This window comes from Parasteatoda tepidariorum, chromosome 10 (assembly GCF_982258835.1).
Source record: "Parasteatoda tepidariorum strain Cologne lab strain chromosome 10, Ptep-v5.0, whole genome shotgun sequence".
In the NCBI taxonomy this organism is placed as follows: domain Eukaryota; kingdom Metazoa; phylum Arthropoda; class Arachnida; order Araneae; family Theridiidae; genus Parasteatoda; species Parasteatoda tepidariorum.
In genome coordinates this window covers 85,306,507-85,333,406 of record NC_141764.1, presented here as the reverse complement: position 1 = coordinate 85,333,406, position 26,900 = coordinate 85,306,507, and the positions used below count along the sequence as shown (strand labels likewise).

The window sequence follows — 26,900 nt, the reverse complement described above, 5'->3', positions numbered from 1 at the left end:
TAAAGTAAAATTTTTTCTTCTTAATTAAAGTAATCAAGTAAGTAGAGCATGTACACTTGAACGCATCGGAATGAAACGCGTGAGTGCTAAATATATTCATTGTCAGAATTGCCAAGTTATACAAATCAAGCCGTGGTGGCTCATAGAGCGCTCGCCTTTCAATGAGATAACCCAGTTTCGAATCCCAACAGTGGCTAGTTGATCCGGTTTCAGCTCCCATCTCGCATAAACCATAAGTTTGACATAAAATATCCCCAGTGGTAGATGAATTATGATTAGAATTTCCTTGAATTCAGGATAACCATGGCAAAAGCCGCATCTTTTCGTAGTTTTCCTCTGCATGTAAAGCAAATGTGGGTTAGTTCGATTGAAAAATTTTCCAGGAAAGCTAGTTAGTTCCAATGTTTGATCTAGGAGTTCTCTTATATTCTAGGTTGGGTTAAAAACTCTGAAGCTATGGCGTTAAACATTAATAGTTGTAAACTCAGAATTGGATCGGCTGTTAAACGCTAGTTATAAAAAAGTTATGCGAAGTAGGAATGTAAAATGTTTTATAACTTCACGATAGTTCTACGTTGTAAATGCGTATAATGTCTTGAAGTGTGACGAATGTTATGTCGCAAAAATGTAATCAGTAGCTCTTTTACACATTAAAGGTGAGCACGTTAGAAATATTCTAGATTATTATATCGAATTATTAAATAAATAGCCAATATCGATTGTCAGAATTCTGTTGTTGTTGTAGTTGCGTTCATTTACGTCGCACTAGAGCTGCACAATGGGCTATTGGCGACGGTCTGGGAAACATCCATGATGATGATCCGAAAACATGACATCATAATTTTGATACTCTGCAGAGGGGAGGGCATACCCACTTCGGTAGCCCGACGACCTGCATGCGAAGTCGAGCTCTCAGAATTCTGGAATTTAGCGATTTCTGTAAAGTGATGGCATTTTTGGTCTGCCAAGTATTACGAAAGATATTTTTTTTTCAGATGGGCTAATTGTTCTTAAAAACAGCACGAAATCTCACCCATAATTCATACATAAATAACTAAAAAATAAAGAAGCAGTGAATCTTAAATTTCTGTTTAAATCATTCTTTCTCGCTTCCGTGAAAATGACGGAGTGAGGTTTCGCTCTCTATTTCTCTTTCCCGTGAAATTTCTGGACTGGAGTGTTTAGTAGTAACGTGCCAATAAGAATTAAACTAATTTATTTCTTTTGCCCGGAAAACATTTCATTTCCCATTTTACGCACCAGATGGCAGTACCAGGATATTTTAAGGCAATTGTAGATAGTTAGTTTATTTTAAACTAGATGTCAGCACTAATCAAATATGTGTATTTGGTAAAGTGGGCACTTCTACGACCGTTTTCTTGAAAATTAACCAATCGTTAAGGGGTTAAATTATAAAGTGTTATGAAGCTATTTTTTGCAGATAATTATATGCTGAAAATTGAGATACCCTTCATGTACATAGCTGTAAAATTTGATAAGCGTGATAAAGAATATTTTATTTATCCATATTATCATTTAAAGGAAAGTAATAATTATTAATAGCCTATATTGAATGTGTTAATAAAGTATTTCCGTATCAGCCCGCTGAGAGCACGAGAGTTTATGGAAGTTAAGGTTCCACAACTTTTAGAGCAACGTCATAATTGTATTAATGAGATCAGCATCACGGACAGACTACCTTTATTTCCCTCACAAGTTATATCCCATTGATCTGAAGCTGAGAAGGCTTCAACCCTCCTCTGAGGATGGAACCCCAGTCTTTTGTTGCAATAAGCACAAGTTTTACATACTTTTTTGATAGATTGATATAAACTTTGTTATAAGAGATTATTACGATTGGTTTTGTTATGTTGAATAAGAATAAATAAGTAACGACTAATAAATAAGTAAGTAATTTCTTTAAAATAGTAATGAAAAAAAAGAGTTAGTGGAAAAATAAAATTTATGAAAATCATGAATCAATTTAGAAAACAATCTCACCAAGGAACAATAGAGAGTACAAACAGTTCCCAAGGACACAACTGACATTTCAAAAGACAAGTCTGTAACAGCACTCAATGCCAAAACTGCTCCATAAAGAGAAATAGACATGTAAAATACCTGAAAAAGACCTTAAATTCAAAATTACATCACTTTTTTTCTTTCATTTTTGTGCAATTCAAATATTCATTCTTACCATCTGCAGAAGAAACATAACGGACACCAGATATCTGATGATTCGTCCATACCGCATTTCAAGGTACTAGAAAATTGGTTTTTGAAATTATTAAACATAACAGACACTACGTATTTAAAGATTCGTCCATACCGCATATCAAGGTACTAGAAAAATTATTTAACATAACAGACACCAGATATCTAAAGATACGCCAATACCACATTTTAAGGCACTAGAAAAATTATTTTTAAAATTATTTAATGTAACAGACACCAGGTATCTAATGATTCGTCTATACTGCATTTCAAGGTACTAGAAAGTCTTCTCCCAATAGAATTTTTATCAGTTAAGGGTCGTTGAATGACCCCGCGCGGCTTTTGCAGTTGACCAGCGCGGCTACAAATCATTTTATTTCTCGCAGCTTCCGAGTTCTGTGCATTGTTTTTTGTTCCTTTTCAATGTGATTCTGACATGTCTACAGTGTTCATGAAATTTTTACCGTAATAAATACACAAACTAAAGTTTCATGTTACAAAAATCAACTAACTTTGCATTAACATTGAGGACGCTACATTACTATGCATTAAAATCAAAGACTTTGGTAGGTCATTTATAAGGGATCGACGCTAGTTAGCATGCGGCTTATCTGCGCATGAAATAATTGTTCAAATACTGAAATTTTTTTTTAAACCTGGAATCTCCAAATTTGAAATAAAAACTTCCTCAAGACAAAGTTTTGCTGGAGACTGCTACTGGAACTAACGATATGTGCTGATTTTTTTTCTTCTAAGGAACATAAGGTTCAAATGCCTCCGAGATGACAAAATATAAATAAACACAAATATAATAAAAATATGCATTAAAACAATCTTATATCGAATATAATAGTATGATTTAAATACTATTTATCAGAGAAGTAAATATCATGTTTTAATAATTTAATCGTAAAATATGGTAAAAAGCCCTGTATCATTATCGCAGTACGTTACAGAGTTCTTGCAGAACGATTTTTCTCTTGAAAAAAAAAGAAAAGAAAAAAAAGGTTTTTTTTTTGCTATAGAAATTTACACGTAAAATTTGAATAAGGCCTTTAGATAATCACTTTTTGACACGCTAAATTTACATCGTAAATCGATTAAAGGTTGCGATTGAATTTCGGTATTAATTAATATTGATTTTCATGTGGTTTTTAAATATCCTAATATATTTCATACAAAATATTGAAAATTCGAATCGTGCATTTGAGTATTTACTTTTTAAGGGAATGATTCAATCGAAGTTTTGGCAGGTATTGCTATTGATTTCTCCTTAGGGCGCTTGTGCATTACACGACACGATAACGACAAAACGGATCAGATTGTCGGCAAACGACATAGAGTCAAGTAAAATACATGGTCAGCAACAGAGTGCTTTTTCACTCACCGATACGATAACGATTATGTTGTATCCGACAAAGCGATATTGTCGGAATCAAATGTTGGTGAGGCAAGCAAGTTTCTCCTCAAATCATGGCGATTTTATATGTTATTGCGTATCTTTTCTGTTTTATCTCCCCTTTTGATATCATTATTTTTTTCTTTTAATCAATTTTAATACTTTATTTGATCATGTCAAATGCAAAATTTGAAAATAAAAGTTTATATAATGTATTCTCATGTCTGGTTATAAATTTTTTACATTATAATGAGGTTGAAAGACTTAAACAATTATAAAAGTTTTATTGAAAATTTTTATAAATTCATTATATGCTTTAATGAAGAGATAATATTTTTTATAATAGTAATGGTTTGATACAAAGGCAAATAAAGACCCTTATGTATTTCAAACAGAACTTGATCTAACTACTGGTTTCTGCTTGATTGAATAATAAAAAATCTGTTCCCTAATTCATACGATAAATTTGGTAAAACTCATTTAAAAAATCATCTAAAAAGATTATTCTAAATGAAACTAATATTTTAATTCGATTTAAAAAAATGTTAATACTTCAAAACATTTAAAGAATTTAAGTAATGTTAAGTGATTACAGACATAAATTAGCGAGCAGACGCCAACTCAAAAGCCATATAAAAATTATTCCTCATTAGCATCACTCTTGTTCTTAGTTTCTCTCATTCAGACGTAATTAAAAAATTTATTTGGGACATTTTGCAGCTTATGGAAAAACACATAAAAATTTTCTTCAACATATCTTGCCTCATTTATTTCGTGGGTACTTACGTTGTTGCAGAAGTAGTGTTAATGCGCCAATAAAGAGCAATCCTGTTGTTCGCACACAGGGTTTTCGCATGCAGTTATCTTTTGGATTCCTTGTTTCCTTGTTTGCTGATTTTTGACGCCATTTTTAGTGCTACGAAAATGCATCTTTAGGATTTGCCAAAAACAGAAAAAGATGCAATTTTATTTTTTCAGTAGCGAAATATTTTACCCCCAAAAGGAAAACGAAAATGTATCAATTCCCATGACATGAAACTTTATTTTGGTAAACGTACGTTTTAGAAATTTAATTTAAGACAGTGTGATCAGCAAGTGGGACTTAGATAATAGCACAATTTATTCTGACAGATGGAAAGGTTATCAAACAAAGGTAATAGAAGGATTCCTACTTGCTAAGGTTTATCATAAATACAAATACCTTAGCAAGTAGGTATTTGTATACAATTTATTAATCCTGATACAGGAGTTCATAATACACAAACAGTTGAGAGAATAAGGGGCAGTGCTAAATGGAGGAACAAAAGACATAAGGGGACAGCGAGACATCATTTGGAATCTTATTTATCAGAGTTTATATGGCAACAACATCTGGTGAAAGAAGAGAGACTGTTTTTAATATATTTAAAACTCTATATCGGCCCATTTTCCACCGAAATCCGATAGACTACTTTGATTTTAAATAAAGTGTTTTGAATTTTTAGATTTTCAATAGAGTGTTTTATTTCCTGATTTGTCGCAAAAATTTTAGGTGTAGATTGGCGGCACTTAAAAACCGCTAAATCTGTAGCTGCGGTGGCGTTAATACATAAGTACCGTTTCGTGCACCCAAAAACGTTTCTGCACTGCTAGCTTTTTTCTTCTAAAATAAAGTAAGACGTTTGAGACGACGATTATCATCCGTCATACTTAAAGTTTGCAGAAAAAAATCTCAACAGAACAAAGGAACTGCTCACTCAAGCTCAAAAAAATGAAGGAACAAAAATTCCTACTTCTCTGACGAACGATATCGGACAAGTGAAAAAACAATTGCTTGAACGATCTGGCAACGACATTGTCGTTCACAGATTTGTCGTCCGATTTAGTCGATATCGTGTCGTGTTGGCGAGCGAGAGCGAGCAGAGGGCGAAGCCTCCTAGTTTATATTAATTTTCGTAAGCGTGTTTCTAAAAAATTACTTATTTAAAATCAACGGGAATTGAAAGGAAAAAAAAGCAAGAATTAATGGGTATGTGGTACTAATTCGTTTAGGAGAAACATAAAAAAATCTACCCCAATGATGCTAAATTAATTACGGTAATATATGCATATTGAAATAAAAGAAATAAGTTATGTACTAGATAGAAAAAGTAATGGAGTAAAGGTATTTATTTGTCTAGAAGAACCGTAAGAAATCGTCATACTATCATTGACGACAATGATGTTTAATTAATGTTGGTAATATGTATTAGGTGAAATAAAAAAAAAAGTAACTTCTAAACTAAAAAGCTAAAATAAGGAGAAAACATACTAACTCGCGTTTTGGGTAACCGTAAAAAATTTGCAACTAATTACTGACAATAATGCTCAATTAGTATTGATAATGTGCATTAATTTTATTTTATTTTATAAACGTCGTTGCCAATATTTGGGTTTACGACTACTAAAGTTCAACTCCGTAGCCTTGTAGTTTTGAACCCAATCCAGAAGACAAGAGAACTCTTGGATCAAGTATTGGGAGAAATTTGCCTTCGTGGAGGACTTTTTGATGGAACTAACCCGCATTTGCGTTACATGGGGAGGAAGACCACGAGAACCTCCCTCGGTTAGCCTGACGGCAGGGGGACTCTAACCCATGATCCGTCTACCACTGAGGAATTTCACGTCAGCACTAGGGCTGGGCAATGTCAGAATTTCGATATTGTGGTATATTGTGAGCTTCATATCACGATATTATGATATACCGCGGTAATTAAATTGTTATGTATATTATAAATGCTAAGACTATTTTGCAATTAAAAATTAATGTGTTTAAAGAGCATCTTTTAAAAAAAATGGGGTACTTATCCTATATTAGCTCGCAGCATAATTATCCCATGGAATCAACTAATTATAAAGCATCATTATTTTAAAACAGAAAAATTTTATTAATATAAACATCAATTACTAATATAAACATCAACACAATTATAAACATCAAAACAGTTATAAACATCAACATAATTATAAACATCAACAATTATAAATATCAACACAATTATAAACATCACAAGGAGATCCGACAATCTCGGATATTTTTAAAATCAGAAGCACGCTATTCTCAAAATGAAACCAAAATCAGTAACTAAGTATACCATGGAGGGTTGATATAACGCGCGGGTGTTTGAAATCCGATATCGCCAATACCACGGATATGACGCATGCGCTTTAAAGTCAAATGATACCACAATATATTGTAGGAGAAATTTCTAGCTGCCGAGAGGAGGTATCGTAAATATTACACGCAAGCCTTTGAGTTCTTCACCCCTAAATCACTCACGTGCCATACCAATACCTCCTAGATACCATACCATACCGCCACTTCCTCGCCGCCGGTCGGCCGAAGATATTGGCTAGCGGTGAGTACCGAGAGGTGCAGGCATACCGAAGTTCAATAACTCGGTATTGCCGAAGAATATACTTCCGAATATCATTACCGCGGTATCAAAGAAATACCGGTAAATGACGGTATTACGGTATATTGCCCAGGTCTAGTCAGCACTGTGGTCGGTGCTAGCAGGATGCGGAATTCGTTTCGACTATCCATCGCCGGGATCGAACCCCGATTCACCTTATAGGAAGGCGAACGCTCTATCCCCTGAGTCATCACGGTTCGAGTAAGGTATATTAATTGAAATAAAATAAGCTACGAGCTAAAAAGCCAAGCTCATGGAGGAAAGATTAATGGGAAGTTCGTTTAAGAAAACCTCACAAAAATCACCATTCGCAGATGACGCTTAATTCATATGTATTAAGCGTCATCTGCGACTGTAATATGTACCACTGGTATTATGGTAACTGGCGAATTATTGATGAGAATTTTACTACGGGTTTTCCGTAGCTTCAGGAAACATTTTTATTTCGTTGATAGCTAAAATAGTGTATTAATATTATAATGAATTAGAATTAAAAGAGCTTTTTTCCACTGCTACTTATAAATATTTTAACAGTAAATTAGATAGAGAAATGGTCATGCTGCAAAATTCTTATGAAGTTCTAATATTTTTTTTTAAAGTTTACTGCCACTGACATATAAATAAACTCAAATGTTGAAGGGTTATGCAATAAGTACCAAGCATAATATAGATATAAAATATTTTATTTATATATTTAGTGTATTGTATTTATATATATTATTAAAACTGCACCAATACTAAGCAGTTTCAATACCGATACTTTAGAATTAAGCGTTTTGCGACCTCTCGAAAGGGATATGTTCCCTCAGAGAATCACTTAATTGTGGTAAATTTTAACTGTCATGAATTATCCGCGAGCAATAGCATCATGGCAAGTGATGATAAGTACATTTTATCTTTTTTCAAACGAATCTATCTTTAGATTTTTTTCCATTACAAACAACGATCTTCGCTTACTTCAATAACGTAAAGCCACCGAAGATTACAAAATATATTAACCCTTTGCTTACGGCCCTTAGTGTGATGAAGCCCGCCATTCGTATCCGCCTGTTATTTCAGCCGTAAGCAAAAGGTTAAATTTTAAAAAAATATTGAAACTATTTTGGCTATATTAATTGAAAAACTTAGTGGACGAGCCAGGTAAGTGACATTTTCAGAACGAAAATAGAACTTGTATCCAAATTATTTTATTACCAATTTATTAGAAGGTGAGGCTAATAGTTCTTTGCTTTATTTTATTTACCACTGCCTCATTTGAATAAAAATCATGCAAGAGCATACTTGTAGAAACTAATCTGGATTAGTTATGTTAAGATAAAAGGGAAAATAAAAACAGTTCTGTTATATTAAACATACCCATATGGACGCAACTACTTTGTGTTTTATTTTATCTAATTCACTAATTCCCCTAAAAATGTCATTCACCTGATTCCTCCATTAAGTTGTGTCGGTATATGCTTTTCAGTTCTGAGCATGATTCCGTTGTGTTTCTCAGTACTGATTTATTCCTTTTTTCTTTTTTAATTCTGTCTGTGCGAAGAACGGGTATTCAGCTAGTATGCGATGAAGTTGCTTTTTTGAAATCTCTTAGGAGCGAATACGTCAATATACTGACAAAAGAATGAAAAGGTGCTACAAATTCTACCATAGAAGTATGAGAAATCACATTATGCCTATTTCATATATTTTGGTAATTAAGTACACATTTCAAAATTAATTAATAGACTTTTCCCAATTTTATATTTTGATATAAGTCGAAAGGAATATTATGGTAATACAGTTCGAAAAAAAATAAAGATTTTAATTCAAAATATTTTCAATGTGTGTAATAGTCAAATTCATGAACTGAAACTAAATAACTAACAATAAGATCAAAGATTATATGAAACGTTGTCACTAAAAAAAAGTTTTTCTAATCCTAAGAATATGCGAAAAAATAGCTTTTCCGAAATTTCTTAGGATAAATAACATCAACACACTGACAAAAACATACATAAGGTAATGGTACTAATGCTTAGGAGTGTAGCAATATTTCTGGAATAAACTGCACTACTTTAAAATAAAATTTATCATCATACCTTCAACATAAACTATATTACATACAGTAAATGCATTATACTGTATCAATATATTTGGACTTAAGTTAAAAATGATAATGCGTTTAAAGTAAATATTTACTGATATTGTATCAATATAATATTATAAAAATGATAATAAGTTTTAAATAAATTACTATCAAATAATAATTTGAAAGTTACTTTCTAGTTGACAGTAGAATTGATCTGAAGCAAGGTCCCAAGGTAACTCCCTTTTTTTCAGAAGAGGCATTTTTTTCACCAATAACGTTTCTTAGTTTTGTTTATAGATATTACTTTATACTTATAGTACTTTATCAGATATACTTTTAAGTACTTTATTACTTTTCAGAAACATTCACTAAATAACGCCCATAATACACAGACTTATCCTATTACAGAGCAGTCACTTTTCAGCAGAAATTGGTCATAATAGGCCAGCTGAACTCTTAAAACTAACTCAAAATAAAATTCATGATAACCACATAAATTTTTTTCCAGACTGTGAGGTTTATAATTATATTGCCCCACTACTTTATATTTATTTCCTGTTAGCAATTAAAAAGGAATAATTTCATTAAATGAATTTCAATTTCTTACCTCAGTTATGCTAGAAACTTCGCATTGGAAATACACTGGTATAATAACGCTTGATGATATAAACATTCCTACAGGTATCATAAAATTAACGATGGAAATAGCAATGCCATATTTGTAAACTTCAGCTGGTGATGAAAGAAACGAAGACGTAGATGTGAGAGTAACAATGATAGAAAAGATGACAGGAAATTTCGGCATATTTTTTCCTGCCAACAAATAATCCGTAGCTATTTTCTGTTGACCTTTGAAATACCTTGCACATAATCCTATCCCAGTCGATAACAAAAGTGTCAAAGAAATAATAACATAATCGGCAACACCAAGACTGTATTTTTTAAACATTTTGATTTCTTTGTCTGATTATAAACTTCTGTGAATTGCTATAGCTTATTAAATGCGGTGCAAAGAATCTTCTGATTATGAAATGCTGAAAAGAAATTAAGCTATATTCAGAGCAATTTATCTTCGTAAAAGGATAATATTTCTCTTGTTTTTAATTGTCTTATTCTTATTAAACGTCGTTTTTAATGATATAGAGTGGAAGAAAATGCTATAATTTATGTTCTATTAAAAGTTAACCTTTTTTCTGTTTTTTTATTGTAAGAAAAAAATATGTTTTCCTTTTGAATGGCAATTAAAAGAATATATACGTTACCGGCAAAGTATGAAATAGTAACTAGGCATTGTATACAATACCGGAGGGTTTTAGATAAAGTATGAAATATGGGAATTATTATATATTTTCCCAAGGCATTGTATATAATTCCTAGGCATTCTACAGAATGAAAATTTCTATTCAGGTAAAGTATGAAGACGTCCCCGTTAAGGCCATTGTATAAATAAATGACGTTCATTCCTCAAAATAGCAAATGTTGTTCTGAGGAAATAATCAGACTGAAATTTTAAAAAAATTATTCGAAACGCGTGAAGAAAAATGAAATTTTACTGAAACAAAATTCGTGCTCTTATAAAGGGAAACAAAATTTTTATATAAATATTCAGAAATTTAAATTAACCTACTTGTTTCAACATGGTAAGTTTGAAGACATTTTGAATTACATTTTATTACATTCGAAGTGAATCGGAGATGTATTTCATACTTTACTGGAAGAAAAAAGAAAATTAATTTTACTTTGTGTATAATATTAAAATGAACGTGATGTTCTTTAGAAGTTATTTTGGTTGTTTAATGGACAATATTATAAAAAGAAGAAAAAATTGGTTGTTGTTGTTGCTGCTTATACTTACGGATCTGACATTAGTCAGATCAACTCCAGAAAGTTGTTGACAGCCAGAAAGTCGATGACAAGAAGTGGATCGGAAATTAAGTCCGCCCAGCTGGGGCCCTATTACCAGCTTCACGGAATCTGATTCCGATCGAAATGAAGCTCTCGTGACGTCATAAATCCGTGAATGTCATTTAGGCCGTATTACGAGCTCTTGATTCCGATCGGAACTAAATTCCGATGCGAAATAATTACGAATCCGATTCCGGCAGGTTTAGAGCAAGCGAAATCTAGATTCCGATAGGAGTTTGTTTATTTTAGTGATCAAAAAGGCGCTGTTTTCTGTTATTACTACCGGTTAAAGCCAATATGAAAAACATTTTTGTAGTTTTTCTTAGCGTGTAACACAAAATTTGATAATTTTAATTTAATTCTATTTAAAATAGGATATTTTTATAGTTTTCATAAATATAATTGTATTTCGATGCTTAAATTGAGGCTTATTTTGTTTTACGGATTGAGTTAAAAACAAGAGCTTTTCGTTATATTCAGAAAGATGATAACTTATCTATTTCATAATTTTCTAACCCTCTTCGAACAGCCGACCTAATTTTGTGCTTACGACTACTGATGTTCAGCTACGTAGTCTTGTAATTTTGAATCCAACCCAGAAGACAAGGAGAGTCCTGTATCAAGTATTGAGTGAAATTTGCCTCCGTGGAGGACTTTTTGATGGAACTAACCCTCATTTCCGTAACATGGAGTGGAAAATCTCGAAAACCTCCCACGGTTAGCCTGACCTCAAGGAGACTCCAGTTCTTCTGAGCCACAACGGCTAGGCCTGATTAATAATAACAAATGATTGATTATGAAAAAATAATTTCATTGAGATAATGATGAACATTTAGTTGAAATCCAATTACCGCCAAGCAATCTGAAAAAACATTTTCGTAGTTTTTCTCTGCATGTAACGCAAAATTTGATAATTTTAATTTCAACTTAATCATGGTTAAAATAAATTATTTTTGTAACTTTTATAAACATTGTTTTTCGCCGATACATAAATTGCGAGTCACTTTGATTTTTGGAATGAGTTAAAAATATAAATACAAAAAATATAAAGAGCATCTCGTTATATGTTGTTGTTGTAGTTACTTTACGTCGCACTGGAGCCGCACAATGGGCTATTGGCGACGGTCTGGGAAACATCCCTGAGGATGATCCGAAGACAAGCCATCACAATTTTGATCCTCTGCAGAGGAGATGGCACCCCTGCTTCGGTAGCCCAACGATCTTTCTTCCCTGTTAAAACAAAACAAAATGAAGAGCATTTGATTGAGGGCAATTCATTAGCAGGGTAAATAGTCTTTTGCGGACGTTAAGAAATGATTTGGCAGATTTCTTCATAATAAATGCTACGAATAAATATTTTGAAGAAAAAGATTTTTATTTTTAATTCTCATGGGAAAATTTAACAAATTTAAGGGTGCATGACTTATATTTTTTAAAAAAATGTGTCTAATCTATATTGTTTGAAGTATATATGCCGGTAAGGGTTCCTTTATTTAAATCTGAGTTGTTTTCTAGGTATTCCACAATCATTGTTTGCTGGAGAATATTAATTTTTGTACGTGAAACCATATGAAAATACTACGTTGCAATTTTACTCTACACTACTCTCTATACTTCAAATAAACACAAGCTTGGCATAGAACACATAAAATTGTTGAAAATGTATGAATTTTTAAGCTTTCAGTTCTAAGTTAATGCAATTTTAGCTCGCATAGAAGAAGAGAAAACAAACATATCGATGCCAGATTAATAAATTAGAAATATAGTAATTTTCTAATGGGTCAAAGTTAGTCCCGCCTATAAACTTCAATTTCGCCGGAATCGTGCGGAATGGCGATTTCGATGCCGGATTCCGATAGGCTCATGTTGCGTCAAAGTGGGTTTTACGAAATTGGCAATCCGATGAAAGCTATTTTCCGAGCGGAATAAATTTCGATGAGTGGGTAATAGAGCCACTGGACAGTCCGACACAATCAAGTATTTGTTTCGGGGAGGCTGGTTGGATACAGCATATTTTACAAGTCGGGTGAATTTTTGTGCCACTTTCGAATGTTAGACATTTTAGTTGACCAGTTGAGAATCTGGCCAAAGCAGTCTGGTAGCTTCGATCGCAATCGATTCCCCGATGGGTGACAGGAGATGTTGCGGTGTACCATTGGTGCGTAGGTGGAGCTTGCCAGACTGATTTTTGTCTATATTTTTCATTGGAGTAGAGTTTCTGATAAGTAAGTGATAACCTGGTGGGCATATCTTCCTCACTGTCCTCTTCGACCAATCTATCTGCTATCTCGTTGCCACCAAAATTAACATGTGATAGAATCCATTGGAGATGCACGTGACGTTGCTGAGAAATCTTTTTCATCCTGAGCAGGATAGATATACTAATTTCATCGCTGGCAGAGGACCAGCTACTAAGATGTTGCAGGGCACTGCGGCTGTCCGATAAAATCCAGAGTTCCCCATAATTACTGTCGTAGGGAAAGATAGCTTTACGCCCCTCCTTAATCGCTATTAACTCGCTCCTGAAGACAGAGCAAGTGTCTGGATTGCATTGCTTTATTGATTTTTCTAGATGTTGGGTCTTAATATATATATACCGCTGCCAGTACCATCTTTTGTACGACTACCATCGGTATAAAACTGCATTGCATCGCTAGGTATGCAACTGATAAATTCCGGAGCCAACTGTCTGAGACGATCTTCCATGTGAGTTTGCTTGTTTGAAGTGTGTGATGTTGCTACATCACACGTGCGTTGTTTTTCTACTCCTCAATAGTTTTTTCAGTTTTCGTTCTTTTTAACCGCAATAGCCTTTTACTTCATTTAACTTGTTTGACTCTTTTTTCGTATCGATTAACCCTACCCTAACTTTAACCGTATATCGTTTTCATCGCTTTTCCGCGTGCCTTCTTGGCGGCAGTCGAGGAAGCCACCGTGTGAGAGAAGCATCGCTCTCATTTTTATGATAGCTTCAAGGCTCTTGCCTTTCTGCTCAACATTTGTCCCTTTTTACAAGAAATAACTATGGAGATTCATAAGTCAAAAATTTAACAAAAATAATTTCAAGACACTATCACGTTCCATTAAGATAAAACAATGAAGTTTGACACGTGTTCCTGATGTTCTACTGTCCAAGTGTGCATGCGGCACGACTCAGATAATTTGTTGATGAACTGGAATCCATCTTCATTCAAAATGAAAATTATCTTTTTTGTCTAAGATGTGAGTTTTTCCCCACGAGATCCCGTATGTGTTAACACCACCTGTCCGGAGCCACCAGCATCTAAGAATCAGTCATGAGAAGAAGAAATAAAGTTCCTTAAAATTTCCTAAAAGAACTCTTAAATGTTTCAAATCCAAGTAGCACCATTAGACCACACGATCCTGGAGATCCTTCTGGAACGAAGGATCAGGTAATTGATTTGAACAACATTTCACTATTATGATCACTCTTTTATGTTTTTATTTATTTCATTCAATATATATATTTAAAATCATAACGATATAACATATTAAATGGTGCCGTATGGTGCTGATTTTTGTTTATGAAATGGAAATGCATTGTTTATATTTTATTTAATTGATGATCATTTTATAATGTTTTATGATTGAAATTGCAAATATTATTACACGAGCCAAAAATTACGAAATGGCTGAAAAGATCAATATTTCGATTCAAAATTACAATGGAGACGAGTCTCCGGAGTGGTTTTTGGAACAGCTCTGTGATCTAAAAAAACTTAATGGCTGGTCAGATGAGATCGCTCTTCTGTTTTTAAAATCTAAATTAACAGGAAATGCTAGACAATATTTTCAAACATCTCCCGAATTCAGAAATGTAAAATTTGATGAAGCAATTATCCTAATTAAGTCTTTCTTTTCAAATGATGATAGCCCCTCTACTAATTTATTAACTCTGAATAATATTCAGTTATTGCCAGGCGAAAGTATCAAAAATTTTGGTCATAGAATAAACACCCTAGTAGCTAAAACTTATAATTCAGTTACGGATCCAAAAGCACTAAACAAAATTAAATCCCTACAACTCATAAATGCTTTGCCTCTAAATTTGAAAGAAAAACTAATGCTTGAAAAGACAGATAACTTTAAAGATTTAATTGATAAAGCCCATAGTATATCAACTGCCCAGCAAACTATTTTACAAGCCGAGGCCCATAATATTTTAAGTTCAGTCCCTGTTAACAAAGATCTAGTACATATACAAAATCAGATAGACTCTCTTAATAATAAAATAAATTTGCTACAAAACTGCTCATACTGCAATGATTCCCACTCACTGGCAGAGTGTACAAAATTTCGTGATTTAATTAAACATGGAGGCTCTGAAACTGTAAATTTTGCCAGAATGAATAATACATTTAAAGGCAAAAGAATAATTTGTTTTTATTGCAAGAAACCTGGTCATAAGCAAAACATGTGTAGAAAATTTATTAACGACCAAATGCAATCTATGCCCCAACTTTCTTCTTCTCACAATAATTTCAGAGATAGAAATTTTATGCCGAGGCAAAATTTTCACAATCAAACTAGTTTTTCTAATCTTAATCCCAATGTTAGTCAATTCAATCCTACTCAAAATTTTATACCTCAGAATCATGATAATTATCAACCTAATTTAAATCCTTTTGGACCTCAACAATTTAATCAATATGCCTCAAATTTTAATAATGGTGAAACAACACCAAAATCGTTAAACTAAATGTGAGGGAATATGGTGGTGGACATGTTTCCTCTCAACAATGTATTTCTCTACCAAATAACAAATGTAATGATGATAATATATGTGATAATATGTTGAGTAAGTCTGATAGTCAGACTGTTTATTCAAATGTAAACAAATCAGTGCATATCAATGGCAGTGATACTGTTATGCATAAAAATGGACTGTTTTCATATGTTTCTAATGATGAACATAATTTAAATATTGCTTACTCAAATAATGCCTTTAATAATAATAATATTCCATTGATTCATGTTAAATTTGGTAACAATGTTGTAAAATGCTTGCTCGAAAATGGTTCCAGTATTTGCTTAATGTCAAAAACAACTTATGATATCATAAAATGTAATACTAAAACTAGACTTCTGTCTTCTAATGTGCAGATTAAGACTATTAATTCCAATTTAAATTTTTTATTTTGTTCAGAAATCTCATTTAAAATTGAGAAAAATAATTTCAAATCTCCATTTTATATATCACACTTTCAACACGATGCTTTTCAAGCAATAATTGGTTATGATTGTTTGAGTAAAAATAATGTAGAAATTTGTCCGTCAGATAATGTTGCTGAATTTCAAAATTTTAAAGTACCTTTAATTTCTAAAGATGTTGTTAATTGTAATAATATTATGCATTGTGAAAGTAATTGTTTTCTTAGACAGAAAGTACTATTGGAACCCAATGAGTCTACTCAAATTAATCTTATTATTAAGAATGATAATTGTAAACAAGGTGATATTTTTCTGTTTGAACCCCTAATTAAGAAACCTGAAATTGAAATTTTTGCTTCTTTGCACACTTTTGATAGTGCTAATTTTACCACAGTAATTAAAAATAATTCTGATGTCACTTTGCATATAAACAAAAATACTTGTATAGGAAATATTCAGTTTAACCCTGAATTAGAGGAACTTTCTGAACAAAATGTTCAGGAACTTACTGAGGAAAATTTAATTGATTATGTAAATTTAATTACTCCTTCATCTGATATTTTAACATTAAGAAAAGAACAACTTATTGAAAATGATTTTGATCTCTCTCATTTGAATCCTAATAACAAACAAAAATTACTTACTGTTTTAATGTCCCACTCTACTGCTTTTTCTAAATCGGTTAAAACCTTGGGTCATACTGACCATGTCATCCCTAAAATTTCTTTCAGATCTAATAATCCAATAAAAACACAACCATTTCAAATCCCTTATGCCATACAGGGCCAGGTTAAACAGGAATTGTTGGAATTACAAGAGGCTGGCATAATAAAAAGAAATATAAGCGATTGGAGTTGTCCTCTAATTTTAGTAAAGAAGCGCCCAGACCCTAAAAATCCAGATGCCCCAATAAAATTTAGACTTGCCATGGACCTTCGCTTACTTAATTCAATCGTTGAGGCATCAACTTATCCTTTACCTCGAATACCTGTTTTAATTAATGAAATTTCACAATATCAGATGTATAGTGTTCTTGACATGCCTCTAGCCTATCATCAAATTTCACTACCTGAAAACCTACAAGACATACTAACATTCACAACACCATTTGGTACGTTTGCCTACAAACGCCTGGTGTTTGGTCTGAAAACAGCAGCTAGTATTTTTCAAGCTTTAATGGACTTAATTATAGATGAATTGAAAAACATAGGTATTGAGGGAATATATTCTTATCAGGATGATGTAATAATAGGTGCTAACTCATTTGATGAGATGTTAGATAAAATTACTGCTGTCTTAAAAATTTTTATTAAGTATAATATGACCTTTTCTCCTCAAAAATGTAACTTTGTCAAAACTGAGGTCAATTATTTGGGTTTTAATTTAAGTCAAAATGTCATTAAACCTATCAATACTAATATAGCAAAAATAACTCAATTTAAGCCCCCTAAAACTTCTCAACATGTCAAAAAGTTTCTTGGTGTTTGTGGTTTTTACCGTCACCTGATTCCCAATTATGCTCAACTCACTAGTGTGCTAATTCAATTAACTCTTAAAAACTCAAAATTTCAGTGGAGAGAAGAGCATCAAAATGCCTTTAATCAATTACAAAATATCTTTTTCTCTGAGCCTTTTGTACATCTTCCCCAATGGGATAAGCAGTTCATCCTTAATACTGATGCCAGTGGTACTGCTATTTCAGGTGTTTTAATGCAAGAATTTGATGGTCAACTTAAACCCATATCTTACTTTAGTAAAGGTTTATCCCAATCAGAACGTAATTATCCCCCCATAAAACTTGAGCTATATGCTATTTATAGATCAGTAATAGCATTTAAACACTATTTGGCATATAAAAAGTTTACTATCCTCACTGATTCGAAACCATTAATTCACTATAAAAAGGTAACATCCCCTGCTGACATTATAACTCGTTGGCTTCTACAGTTGTCAGAATTCACATATGAAGTAAAATATATAGCTGGTCCAAAGAATCAATTAGCCGATTACTTTAGTAAAAGTCAAGACCCTGACCATTACACCCCTGCTCTTAATCCAGTCTCAGAAAATGAGTTAATTTTACCTTTTGTTGATACTAATGTTGATGATCAAATTGTAAATTCTATTCAAAATTCTGACCCTGATAATGAAATTTCTTTAACCACCTTTTATAGTGAACAACAAAAGGATCCAAATATTTTAGAAATTGTTGATATGATTAACTCACCTTCATTAACTAATGCTAAAAAAACTAAAGATTTTATTATTGATTCAGATACTAAGTTATTGATGCATGTTCGTAATGATAAAAATTTATCTCAATGTATAGTAGTGCCTCAATGTTTACAAGCCAAGGTACTAAAAATTTCTCACATTACTCATCTTGGTCTGAAAAAGACATATGAACTTTTAACTAATAAATATTTCTGGAAAAATATCTATAGAGACACTAAAAATTTTGTTCTTTCATGTGATGTATGTTTACGTACCAAAAATTATAGTATACCCCAACCGCCTTTTAAATCTTTACCTATTCCTAGGGTACCCAATGAATTCATATCAATTGATATAGTTGGCCCCATTAAAAACTGTGGATATGTATTCACTATTTTGGACCATTTCTCTAAATTTGTAAAATTATATCCATTGAACAGTTTAACAGCTGAGAGTGTCTCTCAACATTTGATTGATTATATTGCCAACAATGGTAGACCTGCTATGGTGTTATCAGATTTAGGAACACAGTTCAACTGTGAAGTTTTTCATTGTGTAAATAAGGCACTTGGTATTCATTTAGCCCATACTACTCCCAAAAATCCAAAATGTAATGGAGCGACTGAAAGAATTAATCAGTCTATTAAAACATCTTTAATTACCTTAAACGAAGCAGGTGTGTCATTTAAAAATTCGATATTAATTCATCAAAATTTGTATAATGGTATTGTGCATCCATCCAGCAATTTTACTCCTAATCTTTTGCATTTTGGACGAGAATTAAGCTTAATTTTTGATACCTTTGACCCTAAAATTCAACCACAGCAATTAGATAAGACCCAATATGTCAAAAATCTTTTAGATGATTTGAATATTGTATATAAAGAAACTTATGATAATTTAGAAAAACAACAACAAAAGCAAAATGAGATTCAACTTAAGAAAGCAAAACATAGGATATTTAATGTTAAAGATATTGTGTACTTACATTCTGGAAGTACTTTTAAGCCAAAATTTTTAGGCCCATTTATTATAACTGAAATTCATAATGACATCAATGTCTCAATTAAAAGATTTAATTCCCCATTGCAAGATGCTTTTAAAGTTAATATTAGCCGTTTGAGGACTTGTTTACCAAGACTTCCTCATTTAGTTGTATCAGATCAAAAACCTGCTATAAGCACTGCTCCTTATCATTATTCTTTAAGATCTAGACAAAAGTAATTGGTTCTCTTGACTTAGCTTTACCTGTCAAATTTTTACTGCCTCATTCTAAGGAGACTATGCTGGCATAATTTCTTCTGATTGAGTAGTATTTTGTTGGAGAAAATACGATCGGTTTCTCCAGCTGAAAGGCTTTTGTAGTGTTTATTTTATGGTTAAGTTAATGTTCACTAGACCTAATCTTTAAATTATTATGTAATATAAATTTTAAGCAGTTGTACTTTCATTTAAATTATTGTTCAATTTAAGTTTTAAATATTTATACCTTAGAGTTTTCTAAATGTATCAGAATAGTATCATATTTTTGAGTTTTTTTCTCACTTCAATTCAGTTTGGTATGTTGAACTTGTGATAATATCTTTTAAATTGTATTTATATATATACTTACAAACTGTTTAAAAATTTAATGTATAAATGTTTGGTTCGAGTAGGTAAACAGTCCACCACCCAAAATTTCAAGTGTACAATATGTTACTATTATAACTAAATTTTCTCTAACATGATATATGTTATAAAATGTGATAAGCATGATGTGTTGATATGCATGCACATTTTCTTTTTCCTTTTGTATATATGTAAATATGTTATTTGACGCACAGCATTCTGTTACTTAAATTTAAAAAAAAGGTAGAATAAGCATATTAGGATAGTGTTTTTGCTTTTGGTTGAATGAATGAATGGTCAAGTAGTTTTATGCAGCTTTCTACAGTTTTGTAACACCACAAAAAAAAAAAAAAAAAAAAAAAAAAAGCTGAAATGTACATGCTTATTTTAGGTAGGTTAAGTAACAGATATTCGTAAATATGGATTTGACAATTAATTTTTGAAAATTAATTTTGGTAATTTTATACTTTAATGTGATAATTTGCATGTGATATGGAACTCAGGTTTTATGTATATCCAAGAACTACACATTCATTTGTGTTTGATATTTTGTTACTATGTTCTGTTTTATCAACAATACTGTCTTTTGTATTTTTTGTTTTGGCAGGTTCAAGAGATGTTGTTGGCTCCTTGCGGTCCTCACCCACTTTAAGTAATTGTTTTTATCACTTTTTTCATGCCATGTAAGTCTTTTTTTTTCTCTCTCTTCCTAAGGGGGATAGTGTGATGTTGCTACATCACACGTGCGTTGTTTTTCTACTCCTCAATAGTTTTTTCAGTTTTCGTTCTTTTTAACCGCAATAGCCTTTTACTTCATTTAACTTGTTTGACTCTTTTTTCGTATCGATTAACCCTACCCTAACTTTAACCGTATATCGTTTTCATCGCTTTTCCGCGTGCCTTCTTGGCGGCAGTCGAGGAAGCCACCGTGTGAGAGAAGCATCGCTCTCATTTTTATGATAGCTTCAAGGCTCTTGCCTTTCTGCTCAACATTTGTCCCTTTTTACAAGAAATAACTATGGAGATTCATAAGTCAAAAATTTAACAAAAATAATTTCAAGACACTATCACGTTCCATTAAGATAAAACAATGAAGTTTGACACGTGTTCCTGATGTTCTACTGTCCAAGTGTGCATGCGGCACGACTCAGATAATTTGTTGATGAACTGGAATCCATCTTCATTCAAAATGAAAATTATCTTTTTTGTCTAAGATGTGAGTTTTTCCCCACGAGATCCCGTATGTGTTAACACCACCTGTCCGGAGCCACCAGCATCTAAGAATCAGTCATGAGAAGAAGAAATAAAGTTCCTTAAAATTTCCTAAAAGAACTCTTAAATGTTTCAAATCCAAGTAGCACCATTAGACCACACGATCCTGGAGATCCTTCTGGAACGAAGGATCAGGTAATTGATTTGAACAACATTTCACTATTATGATCACTCTTTTATGTTTTTATTTATTTCATTCAATATATATATTTAAAATCATAACGATATAACAAAGTGGAATTTTGATCGAAATGAAAAAAAAAAACTCTTGGCAGTCCCTCTGGGGGATCAATACAAGATCTTAAGGATTGAGGTGCAACGTCACGAGAGACCAAGTTTTGAAATTCCGCCAGGCCAAATTGGAAAAATACTTTAACCCTCTTAGCACATTTACTTGTGTGTGACACAGGCGAAAGTTACCTGCAAATTTGCACATGCCCGTGTCTCACACGGCCAATCTTGTATCTTACGTTAGTTTATTTCTGATGCCTGTCTGTGATCTTCTCTTGTAAAAATAGATAGGCTAGATTATAATTAAATTTATTTACCATAGATGACACCACTATGCAGCATTTTTCTTGTGTAAACCACGTGGTGCATTCTGATGATTAGTTTTAAGTTTGTTAGGAATTCTTTGTTATAAGGCAGTCGTTTGGTGTGGAAAAGGCAACATATCCATTTTTATTGCGTTAAATACCATAGTTAAATAAAAAGTTATTGATAATGAGTGACTCTGACAATTTTCGAATATGCCAATTTATCAGAAAGTTTCAGCGATGAAAGTGGTGATCTCTTGAATTCATCACTTTCGTTCTCTTGAGTTCCCCCCCCCCCGGCCACAAGTGAAAATGCAAAAATTAATTTATACTGTACCTAGATATTCATTTTCTGTCCAAAAGGAACTCAATAATTTTATACCAGTTTTACCGAAAAAAACTCCTGCTTTAAGAGGTTAAAAATAATTATTACAGTAAAATGCAGTTTCTATACTACTATTCAAGTCTTATAGATTACTACTCGGTAAAAGTGGTCGATAATAGTATAATGATAGGTTTTTATTTTCTCTATTTTGCATCAAAGACAAATTTTCTAACTTATTTTCAAAAACATTTAAGGCCTTTCCCACTGTATGATAGTTATAGGTTATGGTACAGGTTTGTTGGTTACCTTGCTCTTGGTTACTGGAATAACAATGGTCATTGGAACCACAATTCCATAAAATGAAAAAAAAAAATCGGGAAGTGCTAATAAGGTAAATATTACAGTAAAATGTAGTATACTACTATTTAAATTTATAGTAAACTACACAGTGAAAGTAATCTATATAAGTATAAAGAGGCGCTTTTATTTCCTTCATTACGTCACCAAAATCAGTTTTCTAACATAATTTTTTAAAAAAACTTAAAAACTTTCACTCTGCGGGATGATATAGAGAAAGATTGGCGCGTCAGCTTGTTCAGCAGGTTACCGGAACTTTACCCTGGCAATGATAGAGAGATCTTCTCATCGCGTTTTTATAATTTTTTAAATTTATTCAGTTACGATTGAATTTGCTATAAAACGTACTCCGTGAATGACGTTGTTTTTACATTGAGTTTTTTCAGGAACATGAAACTTAATTTAAATAATTATATTCCTTGCACATTTTACTATGAAAAATTTCATATAATTATATTTCACCTCAATTCTTAAATAACATCAGGTACTTATATACTAATATATTCGAAGATAATACTCGTGGCAGTTTTGATTAATTTCCGCACTGCTTACTTTTTGTGTACAATACCAGATATTTATGTACTAATATACACCAAAAAGTCATTACATTATGACCACCCTGCTAATAACATGTTGGACCACCTTTAGCCCTCAAAACTGCTAGCACTTGCCGTGGCATTGATTTCACAAGGTGCTGATAGGTAGTTTGAGGTATCTGGTACCAAGCGCTCGCCAACTGGTTCTGCAATTCCCTCACATTGCGAGGGGGTAACGTGGCAGCACGACTTTGGTTTTCCAAGTGGGAAAACAAATGCTCTATTAGATTAAGGTTAGGTGAATTTGGGGGCCAAGACATGACTTGAAAGTCACTGGAATGTTGCTCGAATCAATTCATGACGATTTGACCCTTATGACATGGTGCATTTTCCTGTTGGTAAACACAATCCCCCGCAGGAAAAACTGTTGCCATGAATGGTTGAAGCTGGTCTGCAACTTTGTTCAAGTAGCCGTCAGGGATTGTTCTATGAGGATTATGGGTCCTAATGTGCCCCATGAAAACATTGTTCCTGGGCGAGAAACCATGAAAACTTAACTGAGCCCATTGTCATAATGTAATGGCTCTTCGGTGTATTTGAAGATAAAGATAAAATTAGTGGCAGTTTTGTTTAATTTCCTGCCTTGCTTTCTTTTTTGTACTTTGTGGCATTTTCTAGCATGTATTCAAATAATTGTATAAATTTCTCTTACGAATGAACACATATTCATTTTAGGCCATTATTAAAAGTAATTATTTTATGACTGTTTTATGAACTATTTTAATTGGAAGTAACAATTATGCATTTTTTGCCTAACTTTGCGCTGTTACCATTCTTCTGAGTTTTAGTTTATTGATTTATGGAAATAGACTCAATTTTTAGACTGAATTGCAAGCACTTGACTGCTTCATTGATAACGTGTTAAAAGAAATTATGTTAATCAATTAATTACCTTAAAATGTGAAAAAGACACTTTTTGATTCAAAATGCATGTTGGATTTGGTTTTAAAAGATGAGCTTTGGATAAAGCGTTTAAGAATGATCTTTATGATATCTAAGCCCCTACATATTTTACGATGGATTTCATAACTGACCAATGATTTACAAGTCGCAAGTTGACGCATTTAACAACAGAACAGAATTTATTTTCTCGGATATTTCTTGAGTCTGTGGTACGGAAATTTCGGGGAAACTTAAAATTATTAATTGAACAGAATGTGTACAACTTTTCTGCCTCCTTAACACAGATCAAAATGGTTTTCAGTTGAAGATTATATCAAGAAAGAACACAAGATATAAAAAGGAATAGAAACGTTGCAACATGGATTAGTTGTAAAAACAAAAAGACGCACTCTTCTAACATGCGAATAAGCCTAAAGCAGATGGCAAATTGGTACATAATTTACTGATTGTGTTGCAAATCCTAAAGGATCAGTTGGTCCTAAAGTTAAGGTACATTTACGTGAAATGTTATACCCAAACATGCAAATTACTTGTTCCAAGTCAAGGAAAAGAACAAAACTTATAAATAGAAACTACTCGCGCAAATTAAAAGAGTGCATCGGTGGTAATAAGATATTTTTCCTGGAAAGGTACTGAATAGGCATTATATTGGACAGGTAGAGAGGTCAAACAGATGAAAATTTATGGATTTCTGAAATGGAATTGAATGTACAAACTGTTAATCTTCCCCCAGGAAAACACAATACCTTCAGCTAATGAACCTCTACTTCTTTCAAAACTTTGCTGAATAAAATAAACGAAACAGGATATCTATTAACGCAGTGCAGTAAAAAAGTAGACGTAAAAGTAAAAGTTGTAAAAAAGTAGACTAAAAATATACTTGAAATGTGTATTCTGATCAATTATCTTCTCCCACCTTTGATGAAATGCACTATTACGCGTTTCAGAATTCACTGATAAGAAATACAGACTTATTTGGATACGTACCATAACAGTTAGTGGTTTTATCTTAATTTGGTATGCATTTTATTTGTTATTACTATTAGCAATTATTTGCCATTACATTATACTTCATGGAAAGCAAATTTCTGCTCTTACACTTTTTTGAACTTATGACAATTTCATTGCAGTTATAGCCAGAGCCTGGACAAGAGATGGATCTTATGAGACAATTCTTTCCCCTTTGCATTTGCCCTTTTTTTTATTTGCGATTATCTCGAAAACCATTGACTGCTGACGGGAAGTTCCTAAGCATCATTTCTCCCCAATACAAGACCTTTCAAATGGTACCCCCTTTATAAAAATACGGAACTGGCACTTAGGGCACTTTTCTAACTAAACAAAAGAACTTATAAGATAAAATGCTTAGATTTTAAATTTTACTAGCTGTCGGACATCACTCTACCCGCGCGGATGTACTTTGATTTCAATTTTAATTGTTTTCAAACAATATACACAATATTGTCAAAGTTATCTATGTATGAAGTTTGCAGTAATAATTTAAAATATGTCCGTAGTCCATTAAATTACACGAACCACCATAAGTTCGTAATATTTCAGTATAATAGGCAGAGGAAATATTAAAGTTATTTCCTCCTCTGTCATGAGATAAGATAGAAAACTCATTCCTAAGTCCCTTTCCGAGCTGTAACACTACCTCCTCACTCACCTATATATCCATAACTTGAGTAATATAATGTAACTGCTATCGCTTGAAAAATTCAAGTTCTATCACCAATAATTGGCATAACAGCATGCATCGCCATAACAGTATATCTACAGTCATTTTAGAAGAGATAAAAAATTAATTTTTATTACTATAATAACTTTTGATCTAATCCTAGGATTTTCACTGCACTGTTAGAAATGTCTCAGCAAAATAGTTAAATAGCAATTCCTTTTTTAATTGTTATTTTACCATGTTAAATAAGAACAGTCAAATAGTCAAAAAAAAATATGATTTTCAAATTGTTATGAGTGAGGAAAAAAAATTTTAATGATTTTTTTATTAATACGGAATCTAGAATTTCACTCGACAACCAATTTCAATAACAACCAGAATTTCCCTCCCTCTCACAAGGTCTAACTTATGAAATTATTTTGTTCCGGGCCGTTGTGCACATAGTGTAGCTGAGAGGTCTAATCAGTCTTTCTCATGACCGGCTAAACATTTGTTTGAATCTCATCGTTGATACTCCAATGTTCCTTTTATTCTTCCAATATACGAAGAGTTTTCAGTGTCTTGCACTCTTCAATTAGTGACCTTGAACTATAGTATACGAACCAAGTATACGAAACTATCATTCATGCATACATGGCGCAACACGCAATACATGGCGCAGTTACAACAGTTAGTTTTCAGTGCAATGAGTTTATATTAGCAACTGTTTTTTCCATTTTATTCCGGAGATACCTAGCCCACCAAATATGAATTCTCTTAAAAGACGCATTCTACGTTCTTGCACAAAGAAAGATTTGATTTATTTCTTACTTAACAAAAAAGACTGACAAGTTGCTTTGAAGAACATATACAAACTAACTCTGGAACTAAGTTGCCAACTCGAAACTAAAATCTTCACGGTAGCATTAAAATACATCAACAAATAATAAATCTGGGTTATATAAAAGACGTTAGCACAGAACTCTTAAATAACAATTAGTATTGATATCTTACTGATATTCATAATACACTTACATTAAACATTTAAACGCGATTCCAGTGCCCTACCAACCAGGCTACCCCGATCCCTTCCAATTTTCTGTTAAATGCAAAATTTTGTTGATTCCCTTGTCTTCTGGATTAGGTTCAAAATTACAAGGCTACGGCGTTAGTAGTCGTAACACCATAAAATTGCGTCGACTGTTCAACGAAGATTATAAAATGTAATATAAATAAC

The 26,900-nt window shown here is 32.5% G+C and overlaps 2 protein-coding genes across 2 annotated transcripts in view; one reads left to right on the top strand and one right to left on the bottom strand.

The window, feature by feature from the left end:
- Window positions 1-10,136, bottom strand: part of LOC122271803 (putative sodium-dependent multivitamin transporter) — a 37,291-nt gene extending 27,155 nt beyond the window's left edge. The window contains exons 1-3 of the mRNA XM_071184231.2: window positions 9,723-10,136; window positions 2,198-2,263; window positions 2,002-2,121 (exon numbers count right to left, since the gene is read on the bottom strand). Coding sequence (XP_071040332.2) covers window positions 2,002-2,121; window positions 2,198-2,263; window positions 9,723-10,064 — 528 coding nt within the window. The 5' untranslated portion in view covers window positions 10,065-10,136. The remainder of the gene's footprint in view (window positions 1-2,001; window positions 2,122-2,197; window positions 2,264-9,722) is intronic.
- LOC107447615 (sodium-coupled monocarboxylate transporter 1) overlaps window positions 1-26,900 on the top strand; it is a 170,977-nt gene that overhangs the window by 59,104 nt on the left and 84,973 nt on the right. The gene's annotated exons all lie outside the window — the stretch shown is intronic.